The 22873-nt window shown below is 40.2% G+C and overlaps 1 protein-coding gene across 1 annotated transcript in view; it reads right to left on the reverse strand.

Annotated features, from left to right (window-relative positions):
• Positions 1–340: 340 nt before the first annotated feature.
• Positions 341–22873, reverse strand: part of htr7c (5-hydroxytryptamine (serotonin) receptor 7c) — a 63688-nt gene continuing 41155 nt past the window's right edge. The window contains exon 2 of the mRNA XM_066714514.1: positions 341–1673. Coding sequence (XP_066570611.1) covers positions 935–1673 — 739 coding nt within the window. The 3' untranslated portion in view covers positions 341–934. The remainder of the gene's footprint in view (positions 1674–22873) is intronic.

Here is a 22873-nt window from a genome sequence, read left to right on the forward strand (position 1 = left end):
TCTGCAGTTCATACACCCCCATGAGTTTGTTTTCCGTTGGAAAATACACAAAGCTTATTATATATTTATACACCAGCTTGTTCTTCTCCTGTCTGTAATCTTTGCCTTACCCTGAAAACAGAAATTTACATTGTGAGAGGCATTCCCATCCAACTACTGCATAACCATACCCTTCATGTATCATTCCTTCCAATTCCAAACCTTTTAATGTACTCTTGTGTGAGTCTGTGTATGTGTATATATATATATATATATATATATATATATATATATATATATATATATATATATATATAATGTATCATATTGAAAAATAAACAATTTCACATTTTTTATTTTTTTTCCATCACTCTTCAAAAAGAGCTAGGACAAATTCAAAACTACAGATATTCAAATCACAGTTCCAAACTGTAAATGTTAAAGAAATTTCTGTGTGTGTAAGTCCCATACTTGCCATCTCAGACCACCCTGTTACTGACAACACAGGTAATGTGGAGCCTGGAATAGCACTGGAAGAGTCAATATAAAAATAACAAGCCCACTATGTAGTTTTGTAGGCTGAAAAATAAGCCCCAAGGATATATATATATATATATACACACACATGTATATAAATAATTTTTGGCCTCACATTGGGTACTCTTTACATTGCCTCCTTTTTGAAACAGATCTGCTTTTGAGTGGTCCAGAAACATACGATTGTAGGACCAGTACGTGACGTGCAGTGGGAGAAACTGCATTCCGGCTCCAGTGTGCATTGCCGTTCATCTCCCTAATCTAAGATTCTGGACCAGCAAACCCAATATGCCAACGTTTTTGATTCCAGCCAGTTGTGCTGACGCAAAGCTTCACCATCTCCTGCACAGAGCTTAGTGCTGGAAGTGGAATCTGGGATCTTTTGTATCTTGAGACTGACTTTTTACAGCTGGACTTTTTAAACTTTCAGGGCCTCATGTACCCCAACGGCAGAGAGGCGCCTGTTGATGTTGCGGTAGCGGCAGCGCAAGAGGTCCTTGTAGGTGGAGCGCAGGTCGCGGTTGAAGAAGGCGTATATGAAAGGGTTCATGAGAGAGTTGGCATAGCCCAGCCAGAGCAGGGTGCGCTCCAGCCAGATGGGGATGCAACTGCAATAGACGCCACAGATGAAAGGCCGGGCGGTGGAGAGGATGAAGAATGGCAGCCAGCAGATGGAGAAGACACCCACGATCACGCCCAAGGTGGTGGCTGCCTTCTGCTCCCGCTTGAAGATGGAGATGTTCTTGCGCTCACGGCTCAACAGACGGGACAGGGCTGCGCACTCCTCGGCCATCCCGGGAGGCTTCAGCCCCTGCATCTTCAGGCCCTCGCTTGCCACCGTCTCTAGGTCATTGCGGCGGGGGAAGCCGGCAAAGCGGTGCTTGGCGGCACTCTTGCGGGCAGCCCTGAAGATCTTGTAGTACATGATTAGCATGACGGCCATGGGGATGTAGAATGCCACGGCAGTGGAGTAGATGGTGTAGCTGAAGTCTTGGCTGATCAGGCACACTCCGGCCGTGTTGACATTGTGTGCCCAGCCGCAGAAGGGTGGCAGGGTGATGGAAGCCGACACCAGCCACACACCCACAATCATCTTGGCCATCAGCTGCCCGTTCTGCCTGGCAGGGTAGGTGAGGGGACGGGTGATGCCTAGGTACCTAGAAGGAGAAACAAAGGATAATCGGTCTGATACTGAGTGACCACTGACTCCATTTAATTTTTGAAATGCACCACTAGTGGCCAGTAATACTTTGACCTCGCTTAGAATAGTGTTTCAGGTGGTGGGAAAAAATCTGATACTGAGATTGTAGAGAGTATATGAGCTCCAGCAACAATTTATAGAGTGTGTAAACTTTGTGTTTTGTTTTTCTTTTTTTCTTTATTGTCCTGCTTACCTGCAGTGAAGGAAAGTCTAATGACCCTTGACCCTATCTAAAAGTGTTAAATGTCCCAGAATTCAAGTGCACCTTCCTAATTCTAACTAATATTTTCTAACAGGAGTCTGCTTTAAAATCAGACCATCTGCTGAGAAGGTCTCCAGTAATTTTGATTAAAATCAGTTATTTCTGAATAAAACTAAAACAACCACAAGTAGCATAAACTAAGTGAATAAAGCTAAGCAAAGTGAGGGGTGCGGGATTTCAATGCCTGTTTTACCAGTCAAGAAAAGAGACTTTCAGTAGAAAATGCAGACCAATCGGGTTACACAGAATCCTTAATTCAAAGTCTTTGTTATGTAGTGATGCATCTAACTGCCAGGGTGAAATACTTGGCTCAGGCCCAGCAGACATCTTCCTTAATAGCTTTCAGAAAGGCTTGAGCAGGAATCTGTTACTAGTTTCCCATTTTCACAAACCATTCGTATGTCAAATGATTTTGCAGGGGGGAAAAGTAAGGCAAACTGAAAGTGAAATTCTCTCAAAGGTCAGATTCACCTCTGTGCAATACCATAATGAAAAAGAAAGACCCAGCTCTCCCTGATATAGGACAAGTAATACCATTGAGAACTTTCTCATTCTGTAAACTATGCGTGTGAACTCAATTTCCACCTTTCAGCTCGCTGGTCGATCGCGATATGTCTGGGCCAAAACAGCTTAATTCTTCAGCCTTTCAAGATGCCCGATCCAATTTCAATCCCTGGCAACTGTAACGTTGTCTGGGGTTGTCACGGATCAAGTATTTTTGTATCATGGTATTAGTATCTTAAAGGTCATGTCAAGAAGCTTTCCGCCATTTCCAATCCTTCCTTCCCAGCAATGTTTCCACCTTTTTTCTCCTTGTAAAACTATCTATGATTGACAGGTGCATCAATTAGCAATTACAGCCAGTCAATTCATGTTTTACAGATGTGAGCACTTGTAAATATGTGTTTGTCTGTTGTATAGTAGTAGACCTACCTGTTCTGTACACACTAAGGCCTAGATGTACTAACAAAAGCCAGTAACAGCACAAACATACCATAAGTAGCATCGTTGTTTCTCTGAGTTGCAAAATACAATAAAAATAAATCTGATATACTAAGAAAAAAAGTGTTAATCATTTAAATACGATTTAATGATGGATAATTATTTAAATATTGGTACCAACATCTTTGATTGAGAAGCATTGCGTGAGCTTTTGGCAACATTTTAAGAAGTAAATTGCGGTTACTGAATTGTGCTTAATCTAATATACACACTACTCCAGCCACGGCTCAGGTCCTTATATGTGGCTGGTTTATTGCTTTCCTCCATGTAGATAAAGCTGGATTAAGTACTGACATCAGTATCCATGGATGTAAAGGATCCACTGTCTGATTACAAAAAATGTATAATAATAATAATAATAGTATATCTTAATACATATTAAATATCATATAGTATTGAACAATTTAAAACAAATGTAACAGTCACTTGACTGTTAATGTTAATTTTGACGTTATTTTATTATTTGATTTATTGTTTGCTTCACTTTACTTTTGCACCTTTTTATTTCAATTACTTAATTTTCATTAATTATTTTTTTCACTTTTGAATTTGGTTTGATTGCACTTGGGGGGATAGGTTGTAAACAGTGTTAATGGTGATTATTTGAATTGTCAATAGAGCTCTATGATTGGTAGGCAACTGGCTCCCTCCCCCCAACACACCTAGGTTTTAAAGGCAGGTGCTTCTCATTCTTAATTTGAAGCTACCTGCTTCACCCATGACCCTGTCGCCGGTTCACCGCTTTTCCTTCCTTGGACCACTTTTGATAGGTACTGACCACTGCAGACTGGGAACACCCCACACGAGCTGCAGTTTTGGAGATGCTCTGACCCAGTCGTCTAGCCATTACAATTTGACCCTGGTCAAAGTCGCTCAGATCCTTATGCTTGCCTATTTTTCCTGCTTCTATCACATCAACTTTGAGGACAAAATGTTCACTTGCTGCCTAATATATCCCACCCACTGACAGGTGCCATGATAACGAGATTTTCTGTGTTATTCACTTCACCTGTCAGTGGTCATAATGTTATGGCTGATCGGTGTACATTGCACCTGTATTGTAGTAACGGCAGCTACTGTTTGTTAGTTAGTTTGCAACTTATTGCACTTTTACCATATATCAACACAGTTTCTGTAATCAGAACTGGTTGCATTGCAAGCTATTATTAGTATTGTTGTGAGCTATTGTTCAGTATAACTGTGTGCCTGACACTGCCCTTGTCTGCATTGAGAAGCAGCTGTTAATTGTGCTATTAGCATTCCCGACTGGGAGGGACTTGTGTAGAGTTCTGTAATTCAACGCAATGCAGGTGTGTACTCTCCTAATTAGTTACAGGTGGACTATTTAACAGCACCCAGGACTGCTGTGCCAGCAGCCTTCAGTGCCCCCCATATGAAGAGCCACGCTTCCAAAGGGCAGGGACTCTAGCTGTAGGACCATAGCGAGGAGAAGACCACGAGCAAATGCCACACATCAACACCAGGCAGTTATGATTATCTCTCCGATTCCTGTCCTACTCTCTCCTGCTTCATGGCACGCACCAACTTGACACTGTATCCCTAATCCTTCTAACCTCATCTTTCTGCCTCTCCCCTCCTCCTCCTTCCCCTATTTTCCCCTTACAGGAGGCCTGTGGAACTGCTACTCAGCTTCCAACAAGGCCGACTTAATCTCTGCTTTTCCTTCCCACCTCTCTCTGGATTTACTAGCTCTCACCGAAACATGGATCTCCCCTGAGAACTCAACCAAACCTGCTGCCCTATCCTCTGTTTGTCCTGTCCCACTCCCCTTGTCCTACTGGGTCGGGAGGAGGAACAGGGCTGCTGCACTCCCCTTCTCTCCTCTTCTCTGTCCCTCCCCTTTCTCTCCTTGTGCTCAACTAGCTTTGAATTCTGTGCAGTTGAACTCACCTCTTATAATGCTCTAATGTTTTGAAAGTCACCCTAGATAAGGGTGTCTGCTAATAACTAAATAAAAAAATAAAAATAATTATGCCTGAGTGTTTGTTTTAAGGGGTTCTGGTTCCTATGCTGCCATTATGCCTGCTATGTTGCTGAACGTGTCTCTCTACTAAGTCTCCATGGGTGGACTGGGTCAAGTTCTCAAGTTCTATGTTGGAAAGGACGAGTGACACAGCAGACATATGAAGAAAAGGATTAATTTAATTAAACTCCCTCAGGATGATGGACAGTTAGACTAGAATACAACAAGATGGCTTTTATTGCTTTTAACATTTTATTCTGTACTTTTATTCTTATATCTGCTTTTATTGTTGTAACTACTGCACCTTGTGTTTTAGCCTTTGTAGTACAAGTGTAGTTTTTATTGGGAGGTCTATAATGTTGCCTTATTTTAGTGCTCTCTAGCACCTCTAGCATCTCTGCCTGTAAAGGATGGTACTACACTGCACACCAGTATCTGTACTGTTCTCAGAATTGGTAATACAATTGGAAAATCTCCATAGGCTAAAAGCATAGTGTAGCTTGGCAACTGTAAAACAAGATTAAGTGGGATTGAGCTGAAGTTATGCAAATCTTACAGTTACTAGCCCCATTACATGGTGCTTCAAGGCCTCTAGGAGTCCACAAGTAATACTCCCATCGGGTTTTTTTGTTTTTGTTTTTTTTAACTTCCTTTGTTCCCTATATCATCCTCAATTTTAATTAAACAAAGATTGATGTAACTATTCCTCTCTTGCCTACTATCCCAGTGCCAACTAAGGAACCTAATCTGAAGCTGGTGCCTTCAGTGGTGTAGTACAGCTACAAAAATAAAAAATCTTTAAACCTTATTTGCTACACAAAGCCAATATAATGGCTGAAATGTCAGTGTGAATTGCAGGTTTTGAGTACTTTTGAGTGTTTCATCACTTTCACCTTAGATATTTAAAGCAGGTATACTTACTTAGACAGCGATTTCAATATTTTTTGTCATTCAGTTGGTTTAATATTTGACTTTTCTTAAAATAAATAAAGGAGTTGTGGACTGACCTGAGATACTTTGCCTTGGCACTTGTGAATCACAAATCAACTCACCACTCATAGGTCGGGTGTGTTATCTATTTCTACTCTGAATAAGCATGCACATATGTACAGTCTATTGCTCCCAATACATTGTGAAACCTAATTAAAAAAATAAATAAGACTTGGAATAGGAGTTTTAATAAAAATAATTAAGAAGCACAATTGGTAATGCATATGAGAATGCGGACTGCTACCATGATCCCCTGCAAAGACCAAGAGGCAAGAAAATGCAGGATGGACAATAGTCTCACCACTACAGGGATAACATTATGAGGGTGGCAGGCTGCAGATCACCTTTTAGACCATCCACTAGCTCAATAATTGTATGGCAGTGAGTCTCTTCCTGATTTTGTTAAGATCACTGTATTTCTCCCCCGACACACTGCCCTTTAATTGATTAATTAAAGTGTTTTCCACAATTCCACAGTTCTTCACTATCTGACAAAATGTAAGTGTCATTAAGTCTGGCAACCTGTGCACCTGATTTGCATGATCTCCACCCCATTTTTCTGACTTTTTAGAAACACACAGAATTCAATATTCATTAATGGCATACCTGTAAAGACAAATTATTGTCTCAAAACAGTTCTTTAAACCAAGCAAAAGTCATTGTGCTTGTTTAGTATGTGTTATGACATTGTTTAGTCATTTGCAACTAACATGCGCTATACTTTAATAAATCTAGCCCTAAAAAACAAATGTGGGAGTGTAATATGTAAGTTAAAAACAACATTTTTTCTATAGCCTATATAAGGAAAATATTTTTTTAAACTGTGGATTGTAGTACAATATAATGTATATGCATTTTTAAATATTTTTTCACCCGTTTGGAGGAATCTGCCATTCATTATTGGTTAAAAATAGAAAATGTGCTTATGTAAGCACATATTGGAGATAATTGGTTCACAACTGTTCCCAAAAACTGATATTGGCGTATTTGCACTTTTCTTTTTTTACCAGAAATTCCCCACTTGATTTGGGCTAGTTTTCTTTTTCAAGGGGCTGCGACTGAAAAGGAATTGAGGAAATTAAATTGAACTCCACTTCGGTAAACTGCAAATCTCCTGTGTTTTTATAAAGGACAGCTGTCTATAGAAGCCAGTTCCAGTTATGTGGAGACCCCTTTAGAGTAGTTCCACAATAAAAGTAGCAGAGTGAAGGGAAATTAGTGATAGGTGATTGCAGTGTTCAGACGACTGATGGACAGTGGTTTACTGTGCAAGTATGAAAAATTCATGGTAGCTCTTTGACTAAAACCCTCATGCTTCCCAGCCTTATAAAAGGTGAAAGAAACCTATATAGATTATTTTCAACAGAAGCATGTACAATGACACTTCTTTGAATTGACAGGTGTTGTGAAAGCTACTTTGACCTTCTTCTGTCCTTTTTTGTTCTGTTATTTTACAGTTTATCAGTCCTCACTGCTAGTGGCACTCAGTGAAAATGATATTCCTATTCTTGCATGGTAGCATGGGTCTTAAACAATGGTAGGTGACCCCCTCCCCCTGTGAAGTGAGAACAGATATAATAGGGTAGACTGATTCTATGATTTCAGAGCACATTCTATTATTGATAGTTTTGTTAATTAAGTGTCTTTCATGTTAATCACATGAAAGAGGGTGGCAGGCCAAGCCTTGTCGGATAAAAGCTGTCATCAGAGAGAGAGAGAAGGAATAGTCTGGTATCTGATCACTTGAAGCAGAGTTTTTTTTTTTTTTTTGCAGTCTTGATCCTTAATCCAAGTACGCTCCATCTCACAAACTTCATAAGCTAGTTATTGGTCTTCCCTGCCTCATTTCAAAAGTGCAAAGCTTGAACAGCTGGAGAGCAAGATGACAGTCCTTCATTCAGCAGTGCACAACCCTTCAAGACATTTTAAAGTTAATAGCAGTTACAATCCACTCTAAGGGTAACCAATGCATGGAAAAAAGCCATAACAGTATGCAGAGCTAGGTGTCTTAAGAATAAGTATAGACTCTACCTGCACATTTTTGTAGTCTACCAAATAGATTGCTTAGAAATACCCACATTAACGGCATTACATTTTTTCAAGAATAAAGAAACAGGCAATGTTTATTTCAAAATCCAGTTAAGAGTTACACTTCTACTTGAGTTACTAATTCTATCTCTTTGGGATTAATCAGTCATAGGTGTTCCTCTCTACAAAACAATAATAATATTAATAATAATCACAATAATAAGCCCCATCTATATTTATCCATCAAGGTCAAATTGAGGTCTCTCCAGCAGTTGGTATGGTAAATGCCAACAAGGATCAAACAAAAGCCAACAGCCAATGTTCATGCCCAAATATAGTTACCAGGCAGTATGCTATTTCGACACTGTATACAATAGTTTGATAGACCTTAAAATGCCAGACTCCAAAACAATGCCATATGTTAAGTTGGTAAATATAGGTGATACATTTTACCACCTCTATTGGGAAACACCAAGTTCCGTCTCTGTTGAAGTTGGCACACGTCGCTTATCTGCTGATTACAGAGCAGGCTGCTAAACTGGGTGTTTCCAACAAATGCGTTGAGGAAACTCAGCCCTGTGGGGCCATGACTGTGAAGTTACACATGCAGAGCAGACCACACAGAGTAGGTTGGCATGGATGATGACAGTACACACTATGGAGGGCTACTCCGTGTTACCACCATTATAAGGGCCGTACACATGTTGAATGCCTTCCACATAGGTAAAAATAGTTGTAAGCTTCTCTATACTGTGATGATGGAATTTCTAAATATGTGCATTATAATCTGAAGTATAGTATAGTATCTATAAATAGACAGAGCTGACAAAAACAAGGGCTGTTTTTACATGCTGATAAATAAGAAATTACAGTAGAAGTACTGTCTTGACTGACTTGTGGCACTTTTGTCTGGTTACAATGTAAAATAAATGCTTAATAAAATGTTAGAATACAAATGAAATGAAAAGGAACACAACAAAAAATAAAGACCTAAGGCACAATGTTGTTGTTTTTATTAATTAAAAAGGTTCTGTTTGCTCTGTATGTATTAGGAGATAATTAAGTCCCTAATCCCATGGTTTTCCCACTTAATACTAGCAGTTTATGCAAGAAGTAGCTGCTTGTACAGAGAAAGTGCAAGGTTATCTCACATGGCAAACCAGGGCTAGAATCCTAATATCTACAGAGCAAGAGTGTGTAATTCTCTGTTTAAAGCATTCTCTGTTGACTGATCAAAATAAATTATACTTTTTTTTCTTTTTACACACACAGACATAAATGCTAAGAAGGGAGGCTAACCTGACAAAATGCAGGAATGTAAGCTGTGAAAATGTTAACAGGTCACGCTTGCCGTCTTGAGCGACAAGAAGCCTTGCTGCCATTAAAGTTCGAGTGTCACGATCACTTGTTGTGATTAGTTTCCTGCAGCGTGCTAATGAGCTGACGGCCCTGATAGACAAGCCAGTGTGTATAGCATCAGCAGATCCAGGGGAGGCTGATGAGAGAGGAGAGAGCTGGAGATAAGCTCTTTGGTCTGGGGACTGAAGTGAAAGTGCAGGTCTGAGCAGTGATTGCAGAACCTGATGGCATGTTATTGTATGCTAATCTTACCAGCTAATCTTATTGTGCTTCGTGAAAGAAATAAGTGAGAGTGAAAGTGAGGGGGAGATATTGTGATACAGAATGCTGTTTCAGGTGCAGGGGGAGTGAACTGATCTTGATTATTCTGTAAATTAGTTTTACTGTAGCTTGACTGATGAATTGAGGTTTCAGCCTGTTACACATTTTAGTGAGGCACTCAAATGTATCTGCTCTGTTTGATTAAGGCAGCCTTTTTTAAATAAAATATTGTGTAGCCTGTCTCCCACTGTATTCGTTTTTTTGGTTTGCTGATTTGGATTTTCCTTTCACAGCACTTTGAGGATTAAACAAAGCTTCAGTGGAGTTTGAGAAGCTCAGGTTGAGAGTTCATTTTAACGGTCTGATGTGCATAAGGAGTCCTGATACAGTCTTACTCTGGGGGTTACACTTCTCACCTGGATTTAAGAATAATAGGCAGATATGATGTAACAGATATATGTATCCTACTCAGCTTGAGACTGAAGTAAGTTCTCTTGAGGATCTCTTATAGATTGAAGCATTGCATTGAAACTAAATATAAATGTTTCCTTGAATTTTTTGTTTTTCTATCCTGCAGCATTTAAGATTTGTGTTTGTTAATTCTGTTTCCTCCAGAGCCCACTCCTTTTCATCCCTAGCCCCTAAGTGGTGGAACAACCCTAATTTCCACTGAAATCAGGACATCAGAGTCTCTGACCACCTTCCGGCAATTACTCAAGATACATATATTTAAACTGTACCTGTAACTTTACAAATGAGAGGAGGCCATTCGACCCATCGTGCTCGTCCGGTGTCCATTAATAACTGAGAGGTCCAAGGATCCTATCCAGTGTATTTTTGAATGTTCTCAAATGTTCAGCTTCAACCACATCGTTGGAGAGTTTGTTTGTAGCAACTCTCTGTGTGAAGAAGTGTCTCCTGTTTTCTGTCTCGAATGCCCAATTTCCATTTGTATCCCTGTCTCTGTGTGTCCCTGCAGAACTGGAAAAGCTCCTCTCGTTTGATTTGAGCCTTTCATTATTTTGAAGACTTGAATCAAGTCTCCAAATAGTCTTCTCTGTTCCAGGGTGAATAGGTTCAGTTCCCTCAGTCTCTCAGTATGACATTCCCTTCAGACCTGGAACAAGTCTGGTTGTTCTCCTCTGAACTGCCTCTAGAGCAGCGATATCTTTCTTGAAGTGTGGAGCCCAGAACTGTACACAGTATCCAGATGAGGTCTAACTAGTGTATTGTACAGTCTTAACATTACCTCCCTTGCTTAAATTCCACACTTTTGACAATATACCATCGCAATTTGTTTGCATTTTTAACTGCTTCCACACATTGTTTGGATGGGGAAAGTGAGGAGTCCAAATAGACTCCTAGGTCTTTCTCATCTGTTACTTCTTCCAGTTTTATTCCTCCCATAGTGTCTAATACCTGGCGAGGGGCAGAAGAACCCAGGTGCGGAGAATCATATAGTAGTCGTACAGGCGTGGGTCAAGGGCCAGCAAATGGAATCCATAGGACAAGGCAAGAAGAATGGTCAAGGGGGCAGGCAGGAAGTCAGGTGATCATGCAAACAAGTCCGTAGAGGGTAATCCAAGAAGCGATGGTCAAAAGGAGGCAATAAGAGGTTGAAAGGCAGTGGCAATCAAAAGAGATGGGGAATACTTAGAAATGACTCTAGGGAGAAATCAAGACATAGCATTGTATGCTGGGAACAGGGGGTTTAAATACAGAACAGAGGGAAGCAGGGGACAGGGATGTGCAGTGTTGGGCCAATGGGAGAAGAGTGTAAATGAAGAATGTTAATGGGATGATTGCTGGGGATTGTGAGAGACAAGATTAGTATTCTGGAGACGATGACCTCTGGTAACATAAATGTAACATAGTGTAATTATAGTGGACATTTTGATTACTTGCATGTAATACCTTGCACTTGTCCACATTGAATTTAATCTGCCAGGTGTCAGCCCACAACTGAATATTATCTAAGTCTCTTTGAATAACCTGTGCTGCCGAGCCACCTATGTTTGTATCGTGTGCAAATCTGAACAGTTTGCTAAATCCTTTGGCAAATCCCTTGTTCTAAGTTTAATTTGGAATATTTAAGTTAGCAGCCTATAAATAATTTCCCTAATTTCTATAAGTACTGTAGGAAATATACCATCTGGCCCAGGTGATTTGTTTGTTTTTAATTAGTAGTAGTCCCTTGAGTATCTCCTCATCATTTATCCTGATCTCTCTGAGGGTTTGACTAGACTGATTGTTAACCTGTGGCATGTTATCCATTTTTTCTTTTGTAAACACTTCTGTAAAATACCTCTAAGATACTTCGATTTTTAGCATTTAACTGTTTCACTTCCTCCTTTATTCATGCTGCTGTAGTATTGAAAAAAGCTCTTTGCATTAGTTTTAGCTCCAAGACCTATGTTTCTTTCTATTTCCCTCTTTGCTTTCCTGATGCCTTTCTTAAGATCTCTTTGCAATTCAACATATTCTTTGTATTTAGTTTAATCTCTATCTCTTTTGTATGCACTATACAACATTTTCTCTCTTGATATTTTTTTGCATACTTCTATTAAACCATTAAGGCCAATGTTTTTTGGTCCCCAATTTGCTAAGTTTTGGTACAAATTTCTCCTGAGCTTCGAGTAGTATATTCTTAAAATATAACCATACATTTTCAACTGAATCTGTATCCAGTGTGCTCCAGTCTAACTCTTCTAAGTGCTGCCTCATACCTTCAAGGTTTGGTTTTCTAAAAGTGTAGTTCGTTTGTATGACATTGTAGAGCTGGTGTGGCCTCACTCCTAGCTGGGCTAGTGGAGCAAGCAGCCAATGCTCCCATGTTATGCGGAGAGTGCTTAAACGGTTTTCCTGCACACCGTAATGTTTATGGTTTGATTGTCATGCTAGAGCCTGCTGTTCTCCTGCATTAGCTGCGCTAATAGGTGACAACTGCTCCTGTATTACGTGGTGGGTGCATGATCTGCTCTGGTGCAGCTCCACACTACTGCTCCAGCTCCAGCTGCTTTTAACCAGCACCAGCTCCGGAGCCACAATAAACAGTGCAAACTAGGGTGCAATCATTATTTATAACGTTTCCTTTTTTACTTATTTTATGTAAATAACTGTTTAACAAAAACAAAATATTAATAACAAACATCTGTTTGACCATTCATACATGAAAAAGTAAAAAATTATAAAGGTGTCTGTGGCAATTAGGGTTGCCAGCTGGCCAGTATTTTAGCAGACTGTCCTGTATTTGTACACTACATGGCCAACAGTATGTGGACACCCCTTCTAATTAGTGTATTTGGTATGTGGGAGACTCTGAGACCAAGTAGAGGAAGATTCTATGGTCTGATGAGACCAAAATAGAGCTTTCTGGCCTCAACGCTAAGCGCGACATTTGGTGCAAGCCTAACACCGCACATCATCCTGAGAACACCATCCCTACCGTGAAGCATGGTGGTGGCAGCATTAAGCAAAATGGATGCAGCAAAGTAGAGAGTAATCCTGTAAAAAAACCTGTTGAAGTCTGCAAGACACCTGGGACTTGGGAGTAGATGAATCTTCCAGCAGGGCAATGACCCCAAACATACAGCCAAAGCCACACTGGAGTGGTTTAAAAATAAACAGGTCAATTTCCAGGAGTGGCCGAGTCAAAGCCCGGACCTCAATCCAATTGAGAATATGTGGAAAGAGTTGCTTTTCACCAAAGGGCCCCATCCAACTTGATGGCGCAAAGAAGATTTTGCAAAGAAGAATGGGCAAACATTGCTCTGTCCAGATGTGTAAAGCTAGTAGATACTTATACAATTAGACTCATGGCTGTAATTGCTGCCTGTAAAAGGTGCCTCTACCAAATATTGACTGAAGGGGTGATTCTGTTTTGTAATTGTAATTTAGAAAAAAATGCAGATCATATTTTTCACTTTTACATTTTTGGTGTTGATCAGTGGCAAAAACTCCTGATTAAATCCATTCTGATTTCATGTTGTAACACAATGACATGTGGAAAAGACCAAGAGGGGTAAATACTTTTGAGAGCCACTGTAAAATCAAGCCACACAGCAATAGACAAGCATTGGCAGTAGAATGGACTTTACTGAAGAGCTCAATGACTTTCAACGTGGCACCGTCATAGGATGCCACCTTTCCAACAAATCAGTTTGTCAAATTTCTGCCCTGCTAGAGCTGCCCTGGTAAGCTGTAAGTTCTGTTATTGTTAAGAGGAAACAGGTGCGAAGTGGTGGGTTACTCAAGCTCACAGAACAGGACTGTTGAGTGCTGAAGTACGTAGCGCATAATAATAGTCTTTTGTTTGTTGCAACAATCACTTCTGAGTGCCAAACTGCCCCTGGAAGCAACGTCAGCAGAAGAACTGTTTGTCGGGAGCTTCATTGAAATTGGTTTCCATGCCTGAGCAGCCGCACAAGCCTAAGATCTTCATGCGCAATGCCAAGCGTCGGCTGGAGTGGTGTTAAGTTATCCACCATTTGACCTGGGAGCAGTGGAAATGCGATCACGCTTCACCTGGCAGATGCCAGGAGAACGCTACCTGCACAAATGCATAGACCAACTGTAAAGTTTGGAGAAGGAATAATGGTCTCAGGGCTCGGCCCCTTACTCCCACTGAAGGGAAATCTTAACGCTACTGCTTACAATGACATTCTAGGTGATTTTGCACTACCAAATTTGTGGCAACAGTTTGGGGAAAGCCCTTTCCTGTTTCAGAATGACAACCCGTGCACAAAGTGAGGTCCATACAGAAATAGTTTGTTGAAGAACTTGACTGGGCTGCATGAATGGAAAAGCTGACTGTGAGCCAGGCCTGATCGCCCAACATCAGTGCCCGACCTCACTAATGCTCCTGTGGCTGAAATCCCTTCATCTAGTGGAAAGCCTTCCCAGCAGAGTGGCGGCTGTTATTGCATCAAAGGGGGGGACCAAATCCATATTAATGCCCATGATTTTGGAATGAGATGTTTGATGAGCAGGTGTCCACATACTTTTGCCCATGCAGTGTGTGTACTTTGACCCCCTGCCCAGTATTTTTGGAAGATGTCCGGTTATTTTAAATACTGTAATCTACTGAATATGTTGTAAAAAATGTTATCAGTGTACAATTTGCCCTCAACCCCCCACCCCATCATCGTGTAATTGCCAGCAGCCCCTCTAGGTTGACATTTCGCAACCACCCCCCCACCAGGGGTCCCGTATTTTTGTATCGTAAAAGTGGCAAACAAGGTGCAGGGGGCATGACTCCTGCATGTAACTCCCTGGCAACCAACTTCTGGACAAACTAGTCTGGACATTTCAGATAACAGATGGCTATAAAATGAGGTTAATTTAGGCAGATGTGGAATAAAACAATTTGGAAATAATTAAAACTTTAGAGTTAAAATGGACTTTACTTCTATTGCAAGTGGTTTATGAGATATGCCCTGGGATTACAGAATCACTTCCTGAACTGAGTGAGAAAGTGAAGGTGTCATATCATTACAATTAATAAAAAATAATGTATTATGTATTAATAGCTAGAGTGAGAACTGATCTTATTTTATAACCCCCAATACACAAGTATACCTATGAAGGTATATATTTTGTTAATTTAAGAAAACTGGACTTAATGTCTGGGTAAGTTTAATGAAGGGGGGAAAGAGCTCCATGACCTCAGCTCCAGCTCCAGGCTCCGGAGCACTCCGATGGGCTCCGCTCCGGCTTTAGCAATGCCAGCTCCAGCTCCGCTCCGGCTCCGGAGCACAACTAACAAAAACTGACCAGCTCCGCTCTGGCTCCGGGTCCTGGAGCTGGCTCGGCCTATCCCTATATTGAACAGTGCTGTTTTTTATTTTACCGATTTTTATATATTTGCAACTGTAATGTTATATAAGGGTCTAGGGATTGAATGTTACAATCATAACGTATTGTTCAGACATTAATACATTGATTTTTTTGCATGTAAATATTTGTTTGAGGTCAAGCAACACTTTGTTGTTTACACCTCCAGCCCTCCACCTTTTGGAGTGTCCTCTCTATTGAAAGTTCAGATATGGTAACCCTAGCTGGTTCTGGTTATCTCAACTCATTATCAGTGGAGCAGTAACTTTAGCTAATGGGTTAAAATGGGCTTCTTAAGCATTCCAGTGATGTAAGGAGACCCTATTTTGTTCACTAATACCATTCCCTCCTGCACTGAACAAATACTCAGGGATGTGTCCATATTGAAGCACTTTTGGGTGGTGGAGAATTGTGTTAATGACAATAAGGTATCACTGGTGTCTATTGTGTTAATGTCAATTTTAAAATATTTTTTTCACTAGCAAATGCTAGCAAATATGGTAGTACATTTGTGGTGGATTGTTATGAATAGCCCAGCTTATCCTTGTAATTTCCTTAAATCTTAGCTTACAAACTGAGTTTTTAAAATCCATTTTATAATCAAATTTTCCCAGGGGGAGCATGCCCTTGGACCCCCCTAGCAGATGTCTGTAATAATCATGGCCCTCTTATGGCCCCACCATTTTCAAAATCCTTTCTTCTTAGTATTAGAATTATATAATAATAATAATAATAATAATAATAATAATAATAATAATAATAATAATAATAATAATAATAATAATAATTGTATTTACAGTATTGCCACACAGCCAAGCTGGTGGAAATTGTCTTCAGTACAGGATGATAAATTAGCTGTATTACACTTACGCTATTGCTCTAGCTCTAGAAAACATGATAAATAAACAACATCACATGAAAAAATTACAAGCAGAAATTAGTAACTATGGGACAAAGCCAATGTGCTAGATAAAGACATTGAACCCAGGACACAATCAACTAAATATATTTATGTCCAAGTACAAGCCAGAGAAGTGTCCCTAATAGCAGCGGGAAAAAAACTGTTCTTAAATTGAGAAGTTTTTGTTGTCAAAAATCTGAACCATCTTCCAGAAGGGAAAAGTTGAGGTTAGCAAACTGGCACGCTTGAGGGTTCATTGGATATAAAGAGATTCAACTACAGGAAGATCAGTGCCAGTAATCTTTTCAGCCTTAGTGACAATGTGCAGAAGTTATTTACTTGCCCAAGAGAATGACAGTTTTCACAAAATGTACACATTTCACTGAACATATGACAATAAATGCCAAAACCAGAAAAAATCAAAATTTAGTGTTTAATATAGCCAAACTCCAAATTGTAGTGTTTCAACAGATTACAGTACAAAATCCAGGGCAAGATTCTGTGAAGGACAAGTTCAATGACGTCAAATAAGTGGGCAGTGGGGTCAAAGCAGAGCTCTCTGGGCAAGATCACACGACTGGGTCATATTTCTCAAACGGACAGCCACATCCAAGCTACCTAGTCTGCAGCCCTGTTGCATCACTCCTGATGTCCTGACTCTCCAGTCCCATCGCTTTCTATTTTCGAACATTTTAGTTTTTGACGTTTGAATTTTCACAGCAATAGTGAGTCACTCCTGGTAGATAGTCATCCCATCGTGCCCATCTGCTGGTGAGGAGTAAGTGTTATATATATATTTAGATAAAGTTCTACTGGAATCAATAACCCATCAGGGATTTAGGCCATATGTACGTACAAGAGGAGCTCATTTGTACAGATGGCTGTTACGTCATGTGGATGGATGACGGTTGTTTATTTAATTTGATTCTTCTGTTTTCTTTTGCCACCTTCTGTATGGCTTTGTGCCTAAATCAGGAAATGTGTGGTTATCAGATAGTTGTTTCTGTTATTCTTGTTTGTTTATTCAACCTGCCTGTCCAATACGTTTGCAGTGTATGTTTCCGTCGATTCTTATTTAGATTCATCCAGCAAAGACTGAGTTTCCTCACTGTGGTGTACAAGAAAGCCTCAAGCATAGGCAAGTTCCAGGACACAAAGCTTTCGTTTTTGGAGAGGTTTCCATTCTCCTGGCATAAAAAATAACAAAATCAGTGTTGGAGACTTCCAGTGGTATTAAGTTTGCCATTATCACCCTCCATTCCCCAATCTTGAAAGCCTTTAAAGCTCCGCTGAGGATAGTTAGATATGGAAGAGAAGGAAAAGGTAAACACAAGTTTACCTTGAGCGATGCAAGCACATGAACAGTGTCCCCAGAGTAACTGTATTTATGGAGAAGTGGGATCTGTTAGGGCATGCCTTAGCTGATAGATTACAGAAGCCAGTATCTGTTTTTAAGTTACTTTGTTTCAACACCAAAGCAGCTAAAGGGGAGGAAAAAAAATGAAAGAAAAAGCAAACAAACTTTGAACTTTGTACAAACAGAGATATGACGGTATGTGAAATGGCACCCATTTGTGTAATTAAACAATCCCTTATTGCATTTATTATGGCCTGATAAGGGAAATATAGGTTGCAAGTGTAGCAAGAGAAGGATGGTTTCTTGTGTTGTTCTTCCTTTAACTCCTACACTACTTTCTGATTTTGAAACATTCAGACACGTTGACTGGCTAAAACACAGTCTGTCTTGAGTCTACCTGGACGTGAATAGGAATTTTAGATGCATCTTTTTATTGTTACCTTCCTTCTTACATGCTGATGTTAATATGCAGGCACTATTCGGCACTCCGACCAGTCAATCTAGCAAATATTGTTATTATTATTATTATTATTATTATTTTTTTTTTTTATTTTTTTATTATTATTTCTTGGCAGACGCCCTTATCCAGGGCGACTTACAACATAAGTGCAATTGTTCCAGAGAAGTTTACCTCATTGGGGGAAATGATTCCTCTAAATTTGTATTTTAATGCATCGCGGTAAAGCCATAGAATGTTGTAGGAAAGCAAAATCAAATCATGGTGACTCAGAGTAAGTCTTGCAACAAACCATGCAAAACCATAGCAACACAAAGTATGTGCGTAGGAAAGCCAAGGGAAAAAAACTACAAAAAGAAAATAATGAGGTTTTTGTTTTGAGATGAGCTTCAGTAAGGAGTGGACCAGTTTTCATCGAGGGCCTATTAATGGAATTAAAGGAATGCTGGTGCAAAGAGGAAGGGCTTGACAGAGGACTTTTGTAGATGGCCCCAGAGAAGGTCTTGAATCTCTTTTATGTGTTACATTTGAAGACCTGAACTCATATTCTGTATCTTCTTTTTCCACAAAACCAGCACTTTCATATGAGAATGTTTATTAACTTAGCCTATTTACTTCACCACACCAGTAAAACTCAAAAAGCAGACAACCTTGAGAATAACAGAGCAATGTATCTAGCACAGATGTCATAAATTCAGCTAGTGTGATCTGAAATAGATAGGCCTTGATAGTTTCATTACAAAGAGATCAGATTGTGTTCTCTTTTATTTGGTTGGCCTGGCCATAGAGCCTCAAAACTGAACTCAGGCAAGGCTAATTTAAAGAATATCAGTTTTGCTTGACCAAGAAAGAAAAGTAACCATTCCATGGTCTTTACATGGAAACCTTCCAAAGCATAGGGTTCCATCTTATGTGAAAATAAAATCCACAAAACGTGAACCCTAAATCATTGTCACATGGGAATCCAGAGAGCAATGGTGATGCTGATTGATTTTCTCAACACCAATAGTCATGGGCAGGTCATTTTAGAAGTTGACATATTTAACTAAACCAATCATGTAGGCATTGTCATTCTTTCCGTATTTACATTATCAGAGATAAATGCATATTTTTAATGTTTACTCATTGCTGGTCCAACTATTTTTAAAAAGGTTTAACCTATCCATCAATATGTTTATCTGTATAGATTCAACAGTATCCATGCTGTGAATTGCCTTTTTGATAACTGGACAAATTGAGTACTGTACATCTCAGTGTCCCTACAGCAGGTCTTCCCAGCCCTCCTTTATGGTTTTATATTCTTGGTCATATTCTTGGAGATAGTCAACATGGGTTTAGACGAGGCAGATCATTTATTTGAATTTTTTGAACATGCAACTGCAGCTGTAGATCACGTGAAAGCATATGATATGATTTTCAGAAAGCTTTTGACAAGGTTCCACACCAAAGACTGATCCTCAAATTGGAAGCTGTAGGCATTCAGGGTAATGTAAGTAGATGGATTATGAACTGGTTGATGTATAGGAAACAGAGGGTGTCAATTAGAGGAGTTGCTTCTAACTGGAATGAGGTTGTTTGTGGAGTTCCACAGGGATCAGTATTAGGGACTTTGCTTTTTCTAATCTATATTAATGATCTGGACTCTGGGATAGTTAGCAAACTTGTCAGATTTGCAGATGATACAAAAATAGGTTGTTAGTAGATACAATATCTGCAGCACAGGTTATTCAAAGGGACTTAGATAATATTCAGTTGTGGGCCGACACCTGGCAGATGAAATTCAATGTGGACAAGTGCAAGGTATTACATGCAGGTAACAAAAATGTCCACTATAATTACACTATGGGAGGAATAGAACTAGATGAAGTAGCGCATGAGAAAGACCTAGGAGTCTACATGGAGTCATCACTTTCCCCATCCAAACAATGCGGAGAAGCAATAAAAATGCAAACAGAATGTTACAGTATATTGTCAAAAGTGTAGAATTTAGAACAAGGGAAGTAATGTTAAGACTGTACAACGCACTAGTTAGACCTCATCTGGAATACTGTGTACAGTTCTGGGCTCCACACTTCAAGAAATAAATTGTTGCTCTAGAGGTAGTTCAGAGGAGAGCAACCAGACTTATTCCAGGTTTGAAGGGAATGTCATAATCGGAGAGACTGAGGGAACTGAACCTTTTCACCCTGGAACAGAGAAGATTATGTGGGGACTTAATTCAAGTCTTCAAAATCATGAAAGGCATCGACCATGTGCAGGGACACACAGACCCGGGGACACAAATGGAAATTGGGCTTCAAGGCATTCAAGACAGAAAACTGGAGACACTTCTTCACACAGAGAGTTGTCACAACCTGGAACAAACTCCCCAGCGATGTGGTTGAACCCAGCAATTTGAAAACATTAATAAATAGGATAGGATAGGATAAAATCCTTGGATCAATTAGTTATTAATGAGATGCCCTTTCTGGGGGTGCAAGACACAGCTCATATATTAATATGTATATTATTCATTATGTATAATATAATAATAATAATAATAATAATAATAATAATAATAATAATAATAATAATTATTATTATTATTATTATTATTATTATTATTATTATTATTATTATTGTCTGGTGTACAAATGAGAAAGAAGGATAGCAGTTGGAGTGGAGTGTTGTTTAAAAATATATAATGTAGTGAGAACCCCTGTTATGTATTTTCATTCAAGCCACAAATAATTATCAAATGATAATGAGTAAAGAACAGTTGGAGATAATTTAATAAATGTCATGTCTTCCCCTTGCACTTCCACACTTCAACACCAGAGGTCTTCATCCTCTGAATACTAACCCAGCTCCTCACCTTCCATAATCATCCACTTTACATTCCAGGCTTCCATGTGCACTTCTTCGATCACTCTCTTCTCCCATTGGTTCTCACTCCCTACCTCTGTCACCTGCTTCCCTCAGCCCTGTGTATTTATATCCTTGTGTTTCCCTTCACTCACTGCTAAGCCTTGTCTACAACCTAACAACCTAAGCATTTCTATCCTTCTTATTGCCTTCCTGTGTCTCGACCTGTTCCCACATATTCTGATTATTGGATTTCCTGTATTGCACTGTTTGCCCAGTTCTTACCTATAGCTTTATTTTCTTGACCCTGACTTCTGGATTGCCTTCTTCTTCCTGTTTGCAGGCTTCTGACCCCACACCCGTTTATTGACTTTGCTATTTGGGTTTGCTATCACCGCACTTGGGTCCACCTCCCTTAGTTTCTGAACCTGTTACAGAAGACTTAGCCTTAACATGGACCCAGCGGAGCCTTCTACCCTCTGTACAGCCTTAACATCCCAGGGAGCCCTCCTTGAGGAGCATGATGTGCTACTGCGTAAAACCACAGACTCCCTCCAGAAGCTTGTACACAGGCAACCATCATCTGCCACTTCTTCAGCAGCAGCAACCCCTGCAGATGGTATTCCTGCAGCAGTTACTACAGTTCACCCCAGCGTGCCCCAGCAAGCCACAGTACAAACAGGACAGTGTCCCTTACTGGGGTGCCAAGGCCGTTCCAGTCACTGTCTTGTTAGACTCCAGTTCAGCAGGTAATTTTATTAACACAGCTACGGTCAGAAGGCTGGGAATTCACTTTGTTCCTTTCATCCCACCTCTCAGAGTAAAGGCCGTCAATAATCAGCCCATCGATTCCGGCAGCATAAATCAAAGAACAAACCCCATCTGTCTCCAAATTGGCATTCTACACACTGAGCATCTGTCTCTTCTGGTCATAGACACTCCCGGTGCTGACATTCTCCTAGGTCTTCCCTGGCTTATTCATCATGACCCGACCATTTCTTGGATGAAAGGTGAAATACTATCCTGGGGATCCCACTGCTTCTCATGCTGCTTATCTCTCCCTTGCTGAGCGACTCACATTGAGAGCCCTTTACTTTCTGCGTCCCCTCAGATCCCATCCGAGTATAGGGAGTTGGCAGTGGTTTTTAATAAAACTCAGGCTTCCCGTCTACCTCCACACAGACCTTGGGATTGTGCCATAGATCTCCTGGAACTTCTCCTCCTAGGGGACGCATATACCCCCTTTCTCTCCCTGAGTCACATGCCATGGTGGAATACATTTAGAAAGCCTTGGAACTTGGCTTAATTCGACCCTCTACCTCTCCAGCAGCGGCAAGTTTATTTTTTGTGGCCAAGAAAGATGGGGGACTCCGGCCTTGCATCGATTACAGAGGGCTTAATGATGTCACAATTAAATATCGTTATCCTTTGCCTCTAGTTCCTGCTGCTCTGGAGCAGGTGAGGGGAGCTCGGTTTTTTACAAAATTTGACCTGCGCAGCGATTATAATTTGTTCCGCATCAGGGAAGGAGATGAATGGAAGACAGCTTTCATCACTAGCAGCTGGCACTATGAATATTTGGTAATGCCATTTGGATTAGCAAATGCCCCTTCAGTCTTCCAGGCCTTTGTAAATGAGGTGCTGAGAGAGTTTCTAAACTGCTGTGTCATTGTGTATATTGATGACATTCTGATCTTTTCCCCGACCTTCTCTGAACACATCTCTCACATGTCAGGTCCTTCGCTGTCTCCTGAAGAATGGACTGTTGGTGAAGGGAGAGAAGTGTGAATTCCATTATCAACACATCAGCTTCCTGGGTTACATAATTGACGCTGACGGTGTTCACATAGACCAGAGCTGTCTTTGAATGGCCTCAGCC

Source organism: Amia ocellicauda, chromosome 9 (assembly GCF_036373705.1).
Source record: "Amia ocellicauda isolate fAmiCal2 chromosome 9, fAmiCal2.hap1, whole genome shotgun sequence".
NCBI lineage: Eukaryota > Metazoa > Chordata > Actinopteri > Amiiformes > Amiidae > Amia > Amia ocellicauda.